The sequence below is a fragment of the Chanodichthys erythropterus genome, chromosome 7 (assembly GCF_024489055.1).
Source record: "Chanodichthys erythropterus isolate Z2021 chromosome 7, ASM2448905v1, whole genome shotgun sequence".
In the NCBI taxonomy this organism is placed as follows: Eukaryota; Metazoa; Chordata; class Actinopteri; order Cypriniformes; family Xenocyprididae; genus Chanodichthys; species Chanodichthys erythropterus.
Window position 1 is genome coordinate 2,403,148 of NC_090227.1, and position 16,989 is coordinate 2,420,136.

The following is a 16,989-nucleotide window of genomic DNA, read 5'->3' on the forward strand; positions in this document are numbered from 1 at the left end:
AAAGTGATTTAGAGATTACTGTACTATGTAGAATAGGTTGTTTTCAGTCACGTGGTTCTCGAGACGCGCGAAATTCCGGTGGAGGGCAAGCAGTGAAAATTAGAATGGAAGAGATGGGAAAAAGTCCGTTCTGTGCTGATTTAGACAGAAAATCACAACATATGTTGGACGTGATACTTATGTTATGAAGAGGAGCGACATTTCCACTGAATTGAAAGACTTGACTGCCATCGAGGAGGCAGATATAGAGGATGTTAAGCTGCCGTAACGCCGTGTTCAGTTCTAGTCTGGGTTTGTTTATATCGCGCTGCCTTTCTGCAAGTGATGTTAAGGGCAGTATTTTAATTTTCTGTCATGATTGTGAAAAATGTCGCCATTGTTGGTCATTTATGCTGAATCGAGAACTGTAATAGGAACTCACGATATAGTTCGGGGGAAAAAAAACTGCTAATACAAATTTTTGCCTTGGTTGAGAAGGTGAGACGACTAGCAAATGTAATAATGTCACTAAATAAACCCACTATCTTTCACTCAAAATAAACACATAGGCTACTGTACTTAGCTGAGTTTTGTATTTGGTTTTTGTGTAATATTTAATTAACATTGTTTGTGAGTATGACTCACTCGCTTTATAACTTGCACACAGCCACTTCAAAACTGTTGATGAGCTTCTATAGGTTTGATTTCAGTTGTCATTTGTTGAAATAAATACAAAAATACAGCGTGTCGGTGTCTGTCCCTGAATGTGACCCTCCGATTCTCCTTCGTGGTCATATGGGAAAGTGAATATTTACAAAAACAACATTAAAACTAGTTACATTTACACGCTTCCAACAAAGAAATGCATCGACTTCTGTCAGCTTGTTAAACATTTATTTTATTTGGACATTTTCTACAATACGACGGCTGAAGCAGCAGTTTCCATGGTAACCAGATCAACATGAACGGAATTCTACAAAAATGAAGTTAAAACACCAAATTATCATTCAATAGGATAAAATATCTTCTCCTCCCTGCAAACGATAGCATGAAGAATGTGAATATTTAACCAATTCAAAAACAAAAGGTAAGGTATCCATATTCATTTCGGTATCAGCATACGCAAAACGCTATAAAAGGCGACAACTTTTAAAGTTAAAAAAACTAAATAAGTTATAAAAAACGGTATAAGATATGTAAACGATAAAAACACTTTCTGGGTTCTCGATTTTAACGATTTGAGCAACCATAAACAACGCAAAACATACAAATATTGAGTTTTTGATAGGATTCCTATATAGAAACATCACTCCCTGCCCTCCAGACTCATTCGCGCTGCTGCTGTGACGTCACGTGAAACCAACCTATTGTTGGGAATGTTTTTACAACAGCCATCTTGAAACTGAACTTACCTGAACATACTCAGTCCTCATTTGCTTCACTCTGTCTGCATTTCTTTCGAAAGGCACATGGTATAGTTGTTTTATAGATACCTGGTGCCTTTTCAGTATGCGTGAAATAGTCGGCAAACTTATGGATCCCACATTGCTGAACATGTCTTCATTGTCCAAGATATGCTGGCGAATTTCTGTAAGGCGAATATCATTTCTGGCCCGAACCAAATCGACATCAGCCTGCTCAGTTAAAATTTTGCCTCAGCCTCCACTATTTGGCCTGGTCACAATTCTACAGGGAACATTAGAGTAAGAAGACACTTGGTCACATCACCTATTCTGTGATACACATTGGTATGCAGTCATTTGATAATTGAGAGTAGCATAATGTTTAGTGCATGCTGATAACTTACCGGTTTTCATTGCGGAAAGTTCTGATTATTGAGGCCACGGTTGACCTTCTGAGGTTTGGTTGTGTCATTGTAGCCGCCTCAGTCATTGTCATGCCATGATTTATGACATGGTCTACAACTATTGCCCGAATTTCATTGGACACTCTGTTGCTGCCGCTGTCTTGGTCCGTGGCCTTGTCCTCCACCACGTTCCCCCACACCTCTTAAACGAGGCCCACGACCACCTCTGTCCCCTGCCATTCCTTTGACCAACACGTCTTCCTCATCTTCCTCCCACCACTGCTTGACCTCCATTGTGACCTGGATCACCTGCTGGCTCCATGTTACGTATCACTATGCTCTTGCAGTTGGATCCAATTGGATCAACTTTTTACTATATATTCATTCCACAATGTGCACTCAATCATCAGTAACGAGTTGGCAGAATTTGACAAGCAATTAGAAGGGCCTGCATCTATACAGTGCAGTACTGTCAATACTGTTTGAAAAGGTGGTACAGTATTTGGGGCCATAGACACAGTGTCTGATGAAGCATTATGATACAATATTAGGCTACATCCATGGATATTGTAGTCTAATTGGTTCATGCTCCATGCTAATTGGTGACAATGAATCTTGTCATCCTGAAACTTTCATGATTTACAGTAAACACGGAAGATTGTTTTTCTGTTTCCATACAACTATACATTAAGAGTAATGCGACAGTTACTTATCATTTTGAGCAGTTGTATCATTTGATAGTTAGATCATTGTAAGGAAATGAATAGACACTCATTTGAAATGTAATGTGTGAATTGCCTTTTGAAATAGTAGTACTTTGATGTTAAGTTGTGTCATATTGAACAGGTGATTTATGTTGAATGAACAAATGATCTAAGTTTTGTGTGTATTGTATCCAAGCAATTGAGAAAAGGGTTAGAGTTTTGAAAAATGTGCATTTTGATCATTGGTTGTGAGTTTTGTGTCTAGAGTTTTGAAAAATGACTGAAAATAGTAACAAAGTGATTGTAAAAAAATGTAAACGAGCAGTTTTAAGTCTGTCCTCGTATTGCTCAACTGGATTTAAAAAGTAATTAGTTATAAGTGATGCAATACTTTTTAGTAATCAAATACACTGTTGAAGATGTAATTAGTAGCTAATAATTAATTACTTTTTACATTTTAGAGTAACTTATCCAACACTGTATTGTACATGGCACAAAGTCATCAGTTTTATTCCCAGAAAATCCCACATATTTTAGTAAAGAACAGATGGCAGAAGAAAAGTAATAATATAGAGAGATTCATGATATTTCGTGTGTCTATTTATGATCTAGTGCCACATGATGAAATCATTTACAACAATAAGGTTACAAATTTATTTTCCAAACAACATGAGAAACAGGACTGGTTGCCATGACAAGACATGTTTTACTGCCTCATTAATATGTAAAACACTGACATCATGACACAGTTGAACAGCTCCTCCCAAATGATTGATGGAGTCATTTTTAAAGTGGATCAAGAAGGAAAAAATGACAGTAGCTGTTTCTTCCTTTAAAAGATATATGCATATCAATGACTGTATAAAAGCCCTGAAACTGTCACTGCAGAGCCACAGCAGGCGGTCAGTTTGGGTGAAATGATCCATAGATCATCCGTGCTGAGGAGTGCGGGGTTAGATCCTCCCTACGGTAGCTTTACTAATTTACTGTCCCAGCAGGCCTTATTCCAGCAGCTGCGGATGTGTCAGTGCAGTGAGCGTACAGGTGTGGGGGAGAAATGTGTCCTCCAAATCGCGTCTCCCCCTGAGGCTCCCACACAGAAAACAGGCCCATTTGTTCTAGATTCTGAAAGTGTGTCAAGTCAGGCTGAGTTACAGTCAGTTTCACCTCATTTCTGCCCATTTAACCCACTTTTGCTTCTTTCTAGAGGAAAATCTTACTGCTCTGATGTTGCTCTTTCATAATTGTGTGATGTTTCATTTAAAAAGGCCATATTATGCCTAGGTTTTCCTGCTTGAATGTTGATTATTTTCCTCATGTTCTCCATTGTTGCAGCTCCTCTCTTCCCAGTCTGTCAGTACACTTAAAAAAAATATATATATATATATATTTATGCTGTTCAGTTTATTTAAACAATTTATTTTGATTCAACACCATTGTATCAGGTATCTGGTTTAAATGTGATTGATTCGTGTTAAATTGACTTGAAACGATTACTCTTTGACTTAACTTGATGTTTTCATATTGGAATAACATGTTTCAATCAAGTAAACCCAACCAGGACTCAATTAAACAGGATTTTCACTTCTCACCATGCTTTGCAAAGGGGCTGAACTAGGAGTGTAAATGTTGAAATAAAGTGTTATTTTAAGCAGTTTTTTTAGGAAGATGAGAAAATGGAAAGACTTTTTAATGTTTACTGTTCTGTTATGTTGGTATTTAAAAGTTTCTGTTAATTAATAGTTTTAGGGTTTACCATTGTGGTGAAGTGTTGCACTTGTGCTTGGGTTGAGGACCTGCTAACAAAATTTCTAATAACTTTAATAAGAAAGTAATTACTGTGGTAGTGCTCTGGGTTGCATTTCCCAAAAGCATTGTAAGCCTATGTTGATTGTAAAACCATTGCCACCACTGGATTTATGATCAATTTAGGCTTTACAATGTTTTTGGTGAAGGCAGGATGAATCCAGTATCATATCTAGATTTCTAACACAGAACATCACAAAAGTTATATACAGTAAATCACAAAATTAAACAAGAAGAATTAATTGTAAAAATCTATGTATATGAAAACAATTTATTTATTTATTTATTTATTGCTTTTTATTTATTTTCCAAAACATTGCAAATTAGTTGGGCTGACACTATTAAATTAAGCTGTGCCCAACCATAGTAAATAAGTTGAATCAACCTTAATAAATTAAGTTGACGTAACGTAAGTATATTAAATTGCAATAACATAATTGCATAATGCTGAAATAAAGCAACTTAATCATGTGAAAATCCTTTCCATAATTTTTTTATGTTCGTTCAAAGAGTTATTTTTTTGAGTGTAATGCTCTGTTTAGTTCCTGTCTCTATGAAGCCCCTCCCTCTGAAAAGCACAATATGCTCTGATTGGTTGGCTGGAGCAGTGTGTTGTCATTGGTGTTTGGGAAATGTCCCGCCCCTTACCATAACCGCCAGTTTCAACACACTACTGACTCACTCAACCAGGCCCCGCCCCTTTATTCAGCATATGAATTATTTAAATGAGGAATATTGTGAAGAAAACTCAAGATGGAGGCGTTTCAGGGAGTTCAGAACCTGATAACAAAAGTTCTCTTTAAGTACTTAAAGATAAAGCTTTCTCCTAAACTTTCTCAGAAAATAAAAAATAAAAAATAGAAGTAAATTAGTCAAATAGTCATAAATTAATTTAGACAGCAGATAGTTTCATCCTGGATGAATGTGATGAGGAATGAGTTCATATGGAGATCTCATATGTTTGATTGTAGAGTCTAAATCTGAGAAAAGTTTGAGAGAATACTAGGGCCTAAATGAAGAACTTTGAAATGACAACATTTTCCTTTGCCCTCTCATTGCTGTCTAGGAGAAACAACTGAGATTTAATTTCCTACAGGTTTAGTCATTTTCTCCCTTGTTTAAACACCAGATAATAGATAGCATCATCTTTTATGAGAACTGTTTGTTCTTTGCCTTGTAGAGTTGCGGTCAAAAGCCTGTTTTAGATTAGGTTTATCCTCCGTTTTAAATGAAAAGTTCACGCAAAAATGAGAATTACCATCATTTGTTCAACTTCATGTCATTTCAAACCTCAATAACATGCTTGGAACACAAAAGGAATTTTTATATGAAATCTTTAATTATTTTTAAATAATATCTCAGCAGCTCTTTTCCATATAATGAATTAATGGATTGTAATCTAATATGAACAAACAATATACCATTGTGTTTTTAACTAACATTCGCAAAGCTTGTATTGCAGTTAGGTCATGTTAACCAATGCCTTAACTAATGTTAAAGGGTTAGTTCACCCAAAAATGAAAATTCGGTCATTAATTAATCACCCTCATGTTGTTCCACACCCATAAGACATTTGTTCATCTTCATAACAGAAAAAGATCTTTTTAATGAAATCTGAGACCTCTCTGACCCCTCCATAGACAGCTACACAACTACCACTTTCAAGCCCCAGAAAGGTAATAAGATGTCGTTAAAGTACTCCATATGACTCCAGTGGTTTAACCTCAATTTTATGAAGCGACGCGAGTGGAAGTTTCAGCTCAAAATCGTTTATTATAGCGTGTCAAATTTGCCCCTATTTGGGTGTGAGCAAAAACACGCCGTTTTTGTGTGTGTCCCTTTAAATGCAAATGAGCTGCTGCTCCCGCCCCTTTCCAGAAGAGGGCGGAGCTTTAACAGCAACAAAGCTGGAGAATCTCACGCAGACAAAATGAGGATTGTCAGTAACGGTGTTCAGCCTTACATTGTTCAGTCGATACTGATGGAGAGACTCAGGAAAAAGTTACAACTTTTAGACGTTTCTGAATGGTTAGTGGATAAATTGTTGTAGTTGCTGTGGAGTTGATTCAACTCATCCACTAGCATGTGCCGTCATGTTCATCTTTTGTGTTGAATTGACCCTCGTTTGTGAAGCAGTCCGGCGTAAAATGACGGCATGACAACAACACTCGACTACAACAACTCTTCCTCTTCTCTAAAGCAGCCCAACATGGCCCCGCCTCCTTTGTTGTGTGTTCTCGGGGGCGGGATTTATGTAAATTTGGGGGTTTGTGATGTCACTAACCCGGGAAGAAGCTCGTTGTAGTCCCTATCAGTCGTTTATTGTAGTTGCATTGAACTTTGAGCGTCGTAACTTTGCAGATGTTGTTTATGATCAAACAGCAACATTACACACTAACTAAAGTTAAAAAAGTCAAATAATGACATATGGATGATACTAAAATAACGCATTCAATTTCTGGAAAAGAGCAGCGTGATCATTCTTCAAAATGACTCCTTTTGTGTTCCACAGAAAAAGAAAAGTCATGAAGGTGACTAAATGATTCATTTTCTCTGAGCTGTTCCTCAATGTCCAGAGCACACTGCAGGGGAACAGTGAAATCTTGCCAAATGACAGTGTTGAAAATGCAGAGTGAAAGAAAAATACACCCCTCCCTTCATCTACAAGCCCCCGGTACACACACACACACACACACACACACATTAAACGGCGCTGACCTCACCCCCGTGTGCGATGCCAGAGACGCAAAGTCTCTCTCTCCCCCACTAGTTTTCTCTCTTTCACCGCCCACTCCGGTCTCTCCTGCTCATATGACAGAGAAAGTTCTGCTCATTTAGCGAGTGCATTGGGAAGCCTGTCAGTTTGTTTGTGAGCGCAGGGCAGAACAAGAGCTAGATGGATCCGAGAGTTTGCTTGCAACAGCACCTTCAAACACCAGGACAGCTCTCGTATCCTCAACAAACGGCTTTCTGAACACATACACAGCCACACATACACACACGCACACACACAGGTGTGTTTGGCTGATATCTGGGTGAAAAGAGGAACTGGGCATCTTTTTTGTGCACTAGCTGGGATATTTGCAGGGAAAATCCAAGAAACAGACTCATCCTGTGTCATGTGTGTGTGATGCGCGTGTAAACAGGACTCGACATGCGTCCTCACAGGCTGACTTTGCTGCTCTGCTTTGGCTTTGCCCTCTGCCTCTGTCTAGCTGTCGCTCAGCCTTCTTCATCTGACCAGCGCTCCACAGTCGTCCGCGGGGGTTCGGAGCGGATCAAAGTGCTCTTCACCCCCACCATCTGCAGGCTGCGCTGCACGCAGGGACGCTGCACCAACTACTGTGAGCGCGGAAATGTCACCACTATCTACAACAGTGAGCAGGGAGGACAGACGCCGCCTGGATCCGGCTTCAGAGTGTGTGAGTACATGCACAAACACAGACACCGGCACTAGTGGCATCCTGCAAGATAACAACAAAGCAAAACACACTTTTTAAAAATTTGCTAGCCTAGTGGTGTAATTTCCGTTTAGTGTAAAAGGTTTCAAATCCTAATCTACTATATAATTTTCTTAAAATGTTTTTAAAAAATAAATAGCTCAATTAAATTAAATATATTTTATCATAAATGTCTTTAAATTATTTATTTATTTAAAAAGTTTTTTTTTTGTTTTGTTTTTTTTATTAAATAGTAGGTTGGGATTTGAACCCTTGCATGCTAAATACACACACACACACACACACACACACACACACACACACACACACACACATGTTTGTTTTTGTGAATTGTGGGGACTTTCCATAGACTTCAATGCATTTTACACTGAACAAACTGTACATTCTATCCCCCTACCCTGCCCCTACCCCTAAACCTAACCCTCACAGGAAACTGTGCAAACTTTTACTTTTTCACAAAAACTCATTCTATATGATTTATAAACCCATTTACATTGTGGGGACCGCTGGCTGGTCCCCACGATGTAGGTGAACTCAGGTTTATATTACATCATGGGGACATTTGGTCCCCACAATGTAATATAAACAAAAGCACACACACACACACACACACACACACACACACACACACACACACACACACACACACACACACACACACACACACACACACACACATATGTGATGATGATGATGATGATGATGATGATGATAATAATACATTATTATTATTATTATTATTATTATTATTACACATTATTGTTGTAATAATGTATTAATCTAAAATGAAATTATTTATTTAAAAAATTAGATAGTAGTTATATACATATACAAAATTCAAACTACATATAAAAAAATATATGCAGTTTGAACCCATCCATGCTAAATTACTACTAAATAATAATAATAATAATAATAATAATTTTAGATGAATAAAATTATAAATTTAATTTAATAATAATAATAATAATAACAATATATTATTATTATTGTTATTATTATTACATTACATTTATAAATGTATTCATCTAAAATTATTTATTTATTAAAATACATTTTTAATTTATAATAAAAATTCTTTTTATTTATTTTTTATAATAAAAAAATATATAACAGTTTGGGATTTGAACCCATCCATGCTAAATTCATAATAATAATAATAATAATAATTTTAGATGAATATATTTTCTACATTTAATTTAATAATAATGCATTATTATTATTATTATTATTATTATTATTTAATTAAATTTATAAATGTATTCATCTAAAATTTATTGTTTGTTAAAGAAAAAAAATAAAAAAGGATATAGTAGTTTTGGATTTGAGCCTGTCCATGCTAAATTAATAATAATAATAATAATAATAATTATTATTATTATTATTATTATTATTATTATTATTATTATTATTATTCTAACCTTTCTTAGTGTTTTACATTTTTCAAAATTCTTTACATTTTTTTAAACCTTTTTTTTTTATTATTATTTTAAAAAACCTGAACTTGAAACCTTTCCACTGTAAATGATGAATGAGCATGATGCTTCTGCACACACACACACACACACACACACACACACACACACACACACACACACACACACACACACACACACACACACACACACACACACACACACACACACACACACACACAATCACACTCACACTCACACACATGCTACATGTACATGCACAGACCTGCAGATGTATAAGAGATCCATCTGAAAGTATTTACAAGCGGTGTGTGTTTGTCTCAAGGCATCTGTTGTGTCTGGTGCTCTTCAGCAACGACAAACATGAGGGATGAGCTCCTCACTGGACAGTTGTACCTCCTGTCAGATAGTTTCATCTGCACTGAGATGGAGAGCATGACCAGAGATGCGTTTGAGATGCTTGTCAAATAATGTCTCTTCAGTCACTGTCTTTTTCTCTCAGTTTGTGGCTGTTTATTTTTCTCTGTTCTCCCATATGTAGCTGTACAGGGGGGTCCAAAAGTCTGAGATCACATTGTTCATAAAACTATTTAAGATTCTCCACTATTTCTAGGTCACTAATCAAATAAGATTATTTTTTTTCCCCGTTCGTTACATAAGAAAGCTTGTGTTGTGAATCCCAGCTTGTATTCTGAGTCACCGTACCATGGTGCGTTTATGTAAGGCTTGTACACTCCTCTTGACTTCAGTTTCCACTCGGGACCTGTTTCCTATTCGGCTCTTGCTTCTTGTCCAAGAGAAAATCAGCTCCAACAATCCAGTAACATTGTGACCTATTTATACAAGTGCTGCCTGTAATCTCCATCAAGAGAAACTCATTATGAACTTATCACACACCAAAGCTTCCTCTGATAAATTTTATACAGGGAAAGATCATTTGTGTTTTAGTCCGGTAAACACGCTCCTTACATAAAAGGAGGAGATGATTTATATGCGTTCTCCAGCATGCAAATGCGTCCAGCAAAAGCTGTTTGGCGATAAACGGGCATAAACACAAATGCCGTGTTTTTGGCATCGAAGGAATGGCGTTGGCTTCCAGTTCTGATAAATATGCAACTCATTTATCGGTCCTCTAAACCTCCGCCAGTGCTGTCAAAGCGTCTTTTTAGTTGAGCAAATGGATTGTGGAGGTTAGGTCTTTTTCAGTGACTTCACGGTCAGTCTGGCATCAGGCACGAGGCCAGAGCGCTGGTTGTAATTTTGCTTTTTGAGTCATTTGACAGCTGAATTACGAAAACAAGAATGATTCTAATCGTTCACAGTAGTGATTGTAAACGCATAGTGAAAGTTTGACCGCTGTGGGGGAGCTGAAAAAAACAGGGAGATGTTTCCAGCGTGCCAATGCGATCCAGAGCCCTTTATATAACTATATAAATAACGCCTCTTCCCCCAACCCCCCTCATCTCAGTGCATTAGATGCTGATTAGACACATTTGTCTCCACTATCCTGTAGCTCCTAGTCACTTTCTGTGGATCCATGTGGGATTGTTAGTCATGTTTCTTCTGGATTGTGCTTCCTTTGGCCTGGAAGCGTTTTATCTTCACCAAATTGGTGTCATGTGGTAGAGATATCAATTGAAAATTGAGAATTTTCAATTGAAAATCCCAACATAGGCTCATTGCAAAAACATGCCTCTACCTACATTTTTCAAAACCCCAAAAGCATACCTATACATTCAATGCAGCTGAAAACACTTTTACAGTATGATTTGTAAACACATACATTTTGACGTTTGCATCACATAACCAGCTCCATATATCTTTTCCGATGTAGTAAACTTGCTCGGTCACTCACCTGGTACACTTGTTAGGTGAAGTGCTCGGATACGAGTCACAATAAAAAAGCTCAAAGACTTGTACAAGCAAGATAAAATGGCATGGTTGCTTCAGCAAATGCAAAGTTCTGTCATGAAACTCTAGATGACCGCAAGCTGGTCTTTAACTCAATACACTTGCAATCACATTATTCTCTATAGGGCACAGCTAATTGGTTCCTTCTGTATCAGTAGCCAATGAGCTTGCTGCTCAACCTTCTAATAGCATTTTCTGTGGCAGTGGCAGCACACTTTCAGAACTTCCCCACCTTCCCCAGCTCCACCTGTATAGATCTGCTACGGGTAATTAATGTATGCTATATTGCATAGCAGCAGAATGTCTTACTTGCTTACAGCAGGGTGTTGTGTATGTATTGGCAGTAGAAAGTCCCGTACTGTGTATATATATATATATATATATATAAACTTGGAAAGAAATTCATACTTTTATAAAAACATTTAGAAATTAATGCTGTTCTTTTGAAATTTATATCCATCAAAGAAATAAAAAATGTATCACTGTTACCACAAAAATGTTACTGTTTTCAACATTGATAATAATAAGAAATAATATATACCTAAAATATATATACCTAAAAGAAACAAAGGAGACATTTTCAATTTAATTCACATTTATTTGTGTAGCGCTTTTCACAATAAATAGTAGCTTTCTAAAATCTGTAAAATTATTGTGTTAAACATTAGTTTGAAATAAATAGCAGCAATCACAGCAGCAGCAATAACCGCAGCAGCAACAATAACAACAGCAGCAACGACAACAATAACTGCAACAGCAGCAGCAACAATAACCGCAGCAGCAATCACAACAGCAGCAACAATAACTGCAGCAACAATAACAACAGCAGCAACAATAACCGCAGCAGCAAGCACAACAGCAGCAATCACAACAGCAGCAATCACAACAGCAGCAATCACAACAGCAGCAACAATAACCGCAGCAGCAACAATAACAGCAGCAGCAACAATAACAGCAGCAACAATAACAACAGCAGCAACTATAACCGCAGCAACAATAACAACAGCAGCAACTATAACCGCAGCAGCAATCACAACAGCAGCAATCACAACAGCAGCAACAATAACCGCAGCAACAATAACAACAGCAGCAACTATAACCGCAGCAGCAATCACAACAGCAGCAATCACAACAGCAGCAACAATAACCGCAGCAACAATAACAACAGCAGCAATCACAACAGCAGCAACAATAACCGCAGCAACAATAACAACAGCAGCAACTATAACCGCAGCAGCAATCACAACAGCAGCAATCACAACAGCAGCAACAATAACCGCAGCAACAATAACAACAGCAGCAACTATAACCGCAGCAGCAATCACAACAGCAACAATAACAACAGCAGCAACAATAACCGCAGCAACAATAACAACAGCAGCAACTATAACCGCAGCAGCAATCACAACAGCAGCAACAATAACCGCAGCAACAATAACAACAGCAGCAACAATAACAACAGCAGCAACAATAACAGCAGCAGCAACAATAACCGCAGCAGCAATCACAACAGCAGCAACAATAACCGCAGCAACAATAACCGCAGCAGCAATCACAACAGCAGCAACAATAACCGCAGCAGCAATCACAACAGCAGCAACAATAACCGCAGCAACAATAACAACAGCAGCAACAATAACCGCAGCAACAATAACAACAGCAGCAATCACAACAGCAGCAACAATAACCGCAGCAACAATAACAACAGCAGCAACAATAACCGCAGCAACAATAACAACAGCAGCAACAATAACCGCAGCAACAATAACAACAGCAGCAACAATAACCGCAGCAACAATAACAACAGCAGCAACAATAACCGCAGCAACAATAACAACAGCAGCAACAATAACCGCAGCAACAATAACAACAGCAGCAATCACAACAGCAGCAACAATAACCACAGCAACAATAACAACAGCAGCAACAATAACCGCAGCAACAATAACAACAGCAGCAACTATAACCGCAGCAGCAATAACAGCAGCAACAATAACCGCAGCAACAATAACAACAGCAGCAACTATAACCGCAGCAACAATAACAACAGCAGCAACAATAACCGCAGCAACAATAACAACAGCAGCAACAATAACCGCAGCAACAATAACAACAGCAGCAATCACAACAGCAGCAACAATAACCACAGCAACAATAACAACAGCAGCAACAATAACCGCAGCAACAATAACAACAGCAGCAACTATAACCGCAGCAGCAATAACAGCAGCAACAATAACCGCAGCAACAATAACAACAGCAGCAACAATAACCGCAGCAACAATAACAACAGCAGCAACAATAACCGCAGCAACAATAACAACAGCAGCAACAATAACCGCAGCAACAATAACAACAGCAGCAATCACAACAGCAGCAACAATAACCACAGCAACAATAACAACAGCAGCAACAATAACCGCAGCAACAATAACAACAGCAGCAACTATAACCGCAGCAGCAATCACAACAGCAGCAACAATAACCACAGCAACAATAACAACAGCAGCAACAATCACAACAGCAACAATAACAACAGCAGCAACTATAACCGCAGCAGCAATCACAACAGCAGCAACAATAACCACAGCAACAATAACAACAGCAGCAACAATCACAACAGCAACAATAACAACAGCAGCAACTATAACCGCAGCAGCAATAACAGCAGCAACAATAACCGCAGCAACAATAACAACAGCAGCAACTATAACCGCAGCAGCAATCACAACAGCAGCAATCACAACAGCAGCAATCACAACAGCAGCAATCACAACAGCAGCAACAATAACAGAATCAGCAGCAGCAACAACAATAACAGCAGCAACAATAACTGCAACAGCAGCAGCAGCAACAATAACCGCAGCAACAATAACAACAGCAGCAACAATAACCGCAGCAACAATAACAACAGCAGCAACTATAACCGCAGCAGCAATAACAGCAGCAACAATAACCGCAGCAACAATAACAACAGCAGCAACTATAACCGCAGCAGCAATCACAACAGCAGCAGCAACAATAACAGAATCAGCAGCAGCAACAACAATAACAGCAGCAACAATAACTGCAGCAGCAACAACAGCAGCAGCAGCAACAATAGCAGCAGCAGCAGCAACAGCAACAATAACTGCAGCAACAATAACAACAGCAGCAACAATAACCGCAGCAACAATAACAACAGCAGCAACAATAACAACAGCAGCAACAATAACCGCAGCAGCAATCACAACAGCAGCAACAATAACAACAGCAGCAACAATAACCGCAGCAACAATAACAACAGCAGCAACAATAACTGCAGCAACAATAACAACAGCAGCAACAATAACCGCAGCAACAATAACAACAGCAGCAACAATAACCGCAGCAACAATAACAACAGCAGCAACTATAACCGCAGCAGCAATAACAGCAGCAACAATAACCGCAGCAACAATAACAACAGCAGCAACTATAACCGCAGCAGCAATCACAACAGCAGCAGCAACAATAACAGAATCAGCAGCAGCAACAACAATAACAGCAGCAACAATAACTGCAGCAGCAACAACAGCAGCAGCAGCAACAATAGCAGCAGCAGCAACAGCAACAATAACTGCAGCAACAATAACAACAGCAGCAACAATAACCGCAGCAACAATAACAACAGCAGCAACAATAACAACAGCAGCAACAATAACCGCAGCAGCAATCACAACAGCAGCAACAATAACAACAGCAGCAACAATAACCGCAGCAACAATCACAACAGCAGCAACAATAACAACAGCAGCAACAATAACCGCAGCAACAATAACTGCAGCAACAATAACAACAGCAGCAACTATAACCGCAGCAGCAATCACAACAGCAGCAACAATAACAGAATCAGCAGCAGCAACAACAATAACAGCAGCAGCAATCACAACTGCAGCAACAATAACAACAGCAGCAACAATAACCGCAGCAGCAATCACAACTGCAGCAACAATAACAACAGCAGCAACAATAACCGCAGCAACAATCACAACAGCAGCAACAATAACAACAGCAGCAACAATAACCGCAGCAACAATAACTGCAGCAACAATAACAACAGCAGCAACTATAACCGCAGCAGCAATCACAACAGCAGCAACAATAACAGAATCAGCAGCAGCAACAACAATAACAGCAGCAACAATAACTGCAGCAGCAACAACAGCAGCAGCAGCAACAACAACAATAACTGCAGCAGTGTAGCAGATCTATTCCATCAAGACCAAATATATCAGCATTGTCATTCCCATTACATGCCAAACACTCTGAATATTGTCTTGACAGAAATGCATTTTACAAAATTGTGATTATAAATGATTATAAATAAATGACTGATTTATGGTGTAGGTTTGTGAGACTCACATCAGTCTAACTGCTGACTGGTTGTTCACATGACAATATGTAAATAATGAAACAGATTATTAATAAATTATTTTCTAAAATAAATAAATAAATATATGTTTTTAGCAAAAATATATGTTTGATTATGGTGTACCATAGTAAGGTCTAAAAGTTAGAAATATGGGGGTTTTATACAGTATGGCACCTAGCCAGGATTATTGCAGGTACTGAATCAATTTAAAACAAATTTATTTTCTAAAATGCCTCTATTATGTGTTTTCAGATATTACTTTTCAGTCACAGCAGACTGGGCCATTTGACCAATCAGAGCGGAGCAGGCTCTCTGAAAGGCGGGGTTTAGAGAGACTGAATCTTTGATTGAACCGTTTCAGACACTGTGAGAAAAGAGCTGATGCTACGGTGGATATTATGAGAAAATTAGTGTTTTTTGACCGTGGATGCATGTAAATCTATTGTAGGAGACTCCAAAACAAAATGAGGAACCTTTAAAATAGCATAATAGGGAAAAAAATAAAAGTCTCTATATTAAAATATACCTTCATTGCAGCACAAGTGAACTGAAGCACTTCTGAACAACTGAGAAGTCATCTGAATCTTAATTATTTATATATATATATATATATTTTTTTATTCTGGATACCTGGATTTTAGAATGAAGACGAGTTAATGTATGGATGAATACAGATGGACTGAGCATCTGTATCCGATCTGAGGCACGTGTATGTAAGGCTGGTTATAAGTCTCCTCCAATAGCATGCTGTGTGTTTTGGATGAACGGAGAGGCGAACACATGGTGCCAAATAAAAGCTTGCAATCCTTTATCCGCTTTAGCTGAAATCAGTGGAGAAAGGGTGAAACGTGCTTCCTGTCAGAAGAAAAATCAAGCAGCCATTTCTTCTCACTCCGTACATATACAGTATGTGTGCCATATCTCTGAGGGTTAATTATTTTACCTGCAGTGGACCTCAGGGGCCCTGAAACATCTGGACGATGGCAGAGAGCCAGAGACTCTCAGGGGCGTTCACAACATGTGTGTGTAAGTGTGTGCATTTACTGTACATATGTGTGGATGTTTCTTAAAAGATTCAGCTTTTGGTTCATGTGTTGTCCTAGTTGTTACGATATGGAAAAATTCTTTCATGCAATCACGCTTTGACATTAGTGGAAGTATATTCATGTGTTAATGGATTACAGAGAGATTTGTAATACTGAAGAGCAAACTTTTGAACCTTGGTATATTAGCTTTATATGCTTTTGCCATGACTTTTGCAGGGCGCCACAAAGGCACGGAAACACTAAAGCAGGTTGTCAAAATATGGGGTGCTGTGGGGTCAGTGGAAAATTTATGATCTTTAATATTTTCGTACTGCCTTTAATTTATGCCGTTTTTAATATATATATATATATATATATATATATATATATATATATATATATATATATATATATATATAACTTGGAAAGAAATTCATACTTTATAAAAACATTTAGAAATTAATGCT

At 38.1% G+C, this 16,989-nt stretch overlaps 1 protein-coding gene across 3 annotated transcripts in view; it reads left to right on the forward strand.

Annotated features, from left to right (window-relative positions):
- Positions 1-16,989, forward strand: part of LOC137023044 (latent-transforming growth factor beta-binding protein 4) — a 100,242-nt gene that overhangs the window by 21,929 nt on the left and 61,324 nt on the right. For all 3 annotated transcript variants that reach the window (XM_067389586.1, XM_067389587.1, XM_067389589.1), the window contains exon 5: positions 7,512-7,718. In XM_067389586.1, the coding sequence (XP_067245687.1) occupies positions 7,512-7,718 (207 nt within the window). The remainder of the gene's footprint in view (positions 1-7,511; positions 7,719-16,989) is intronic.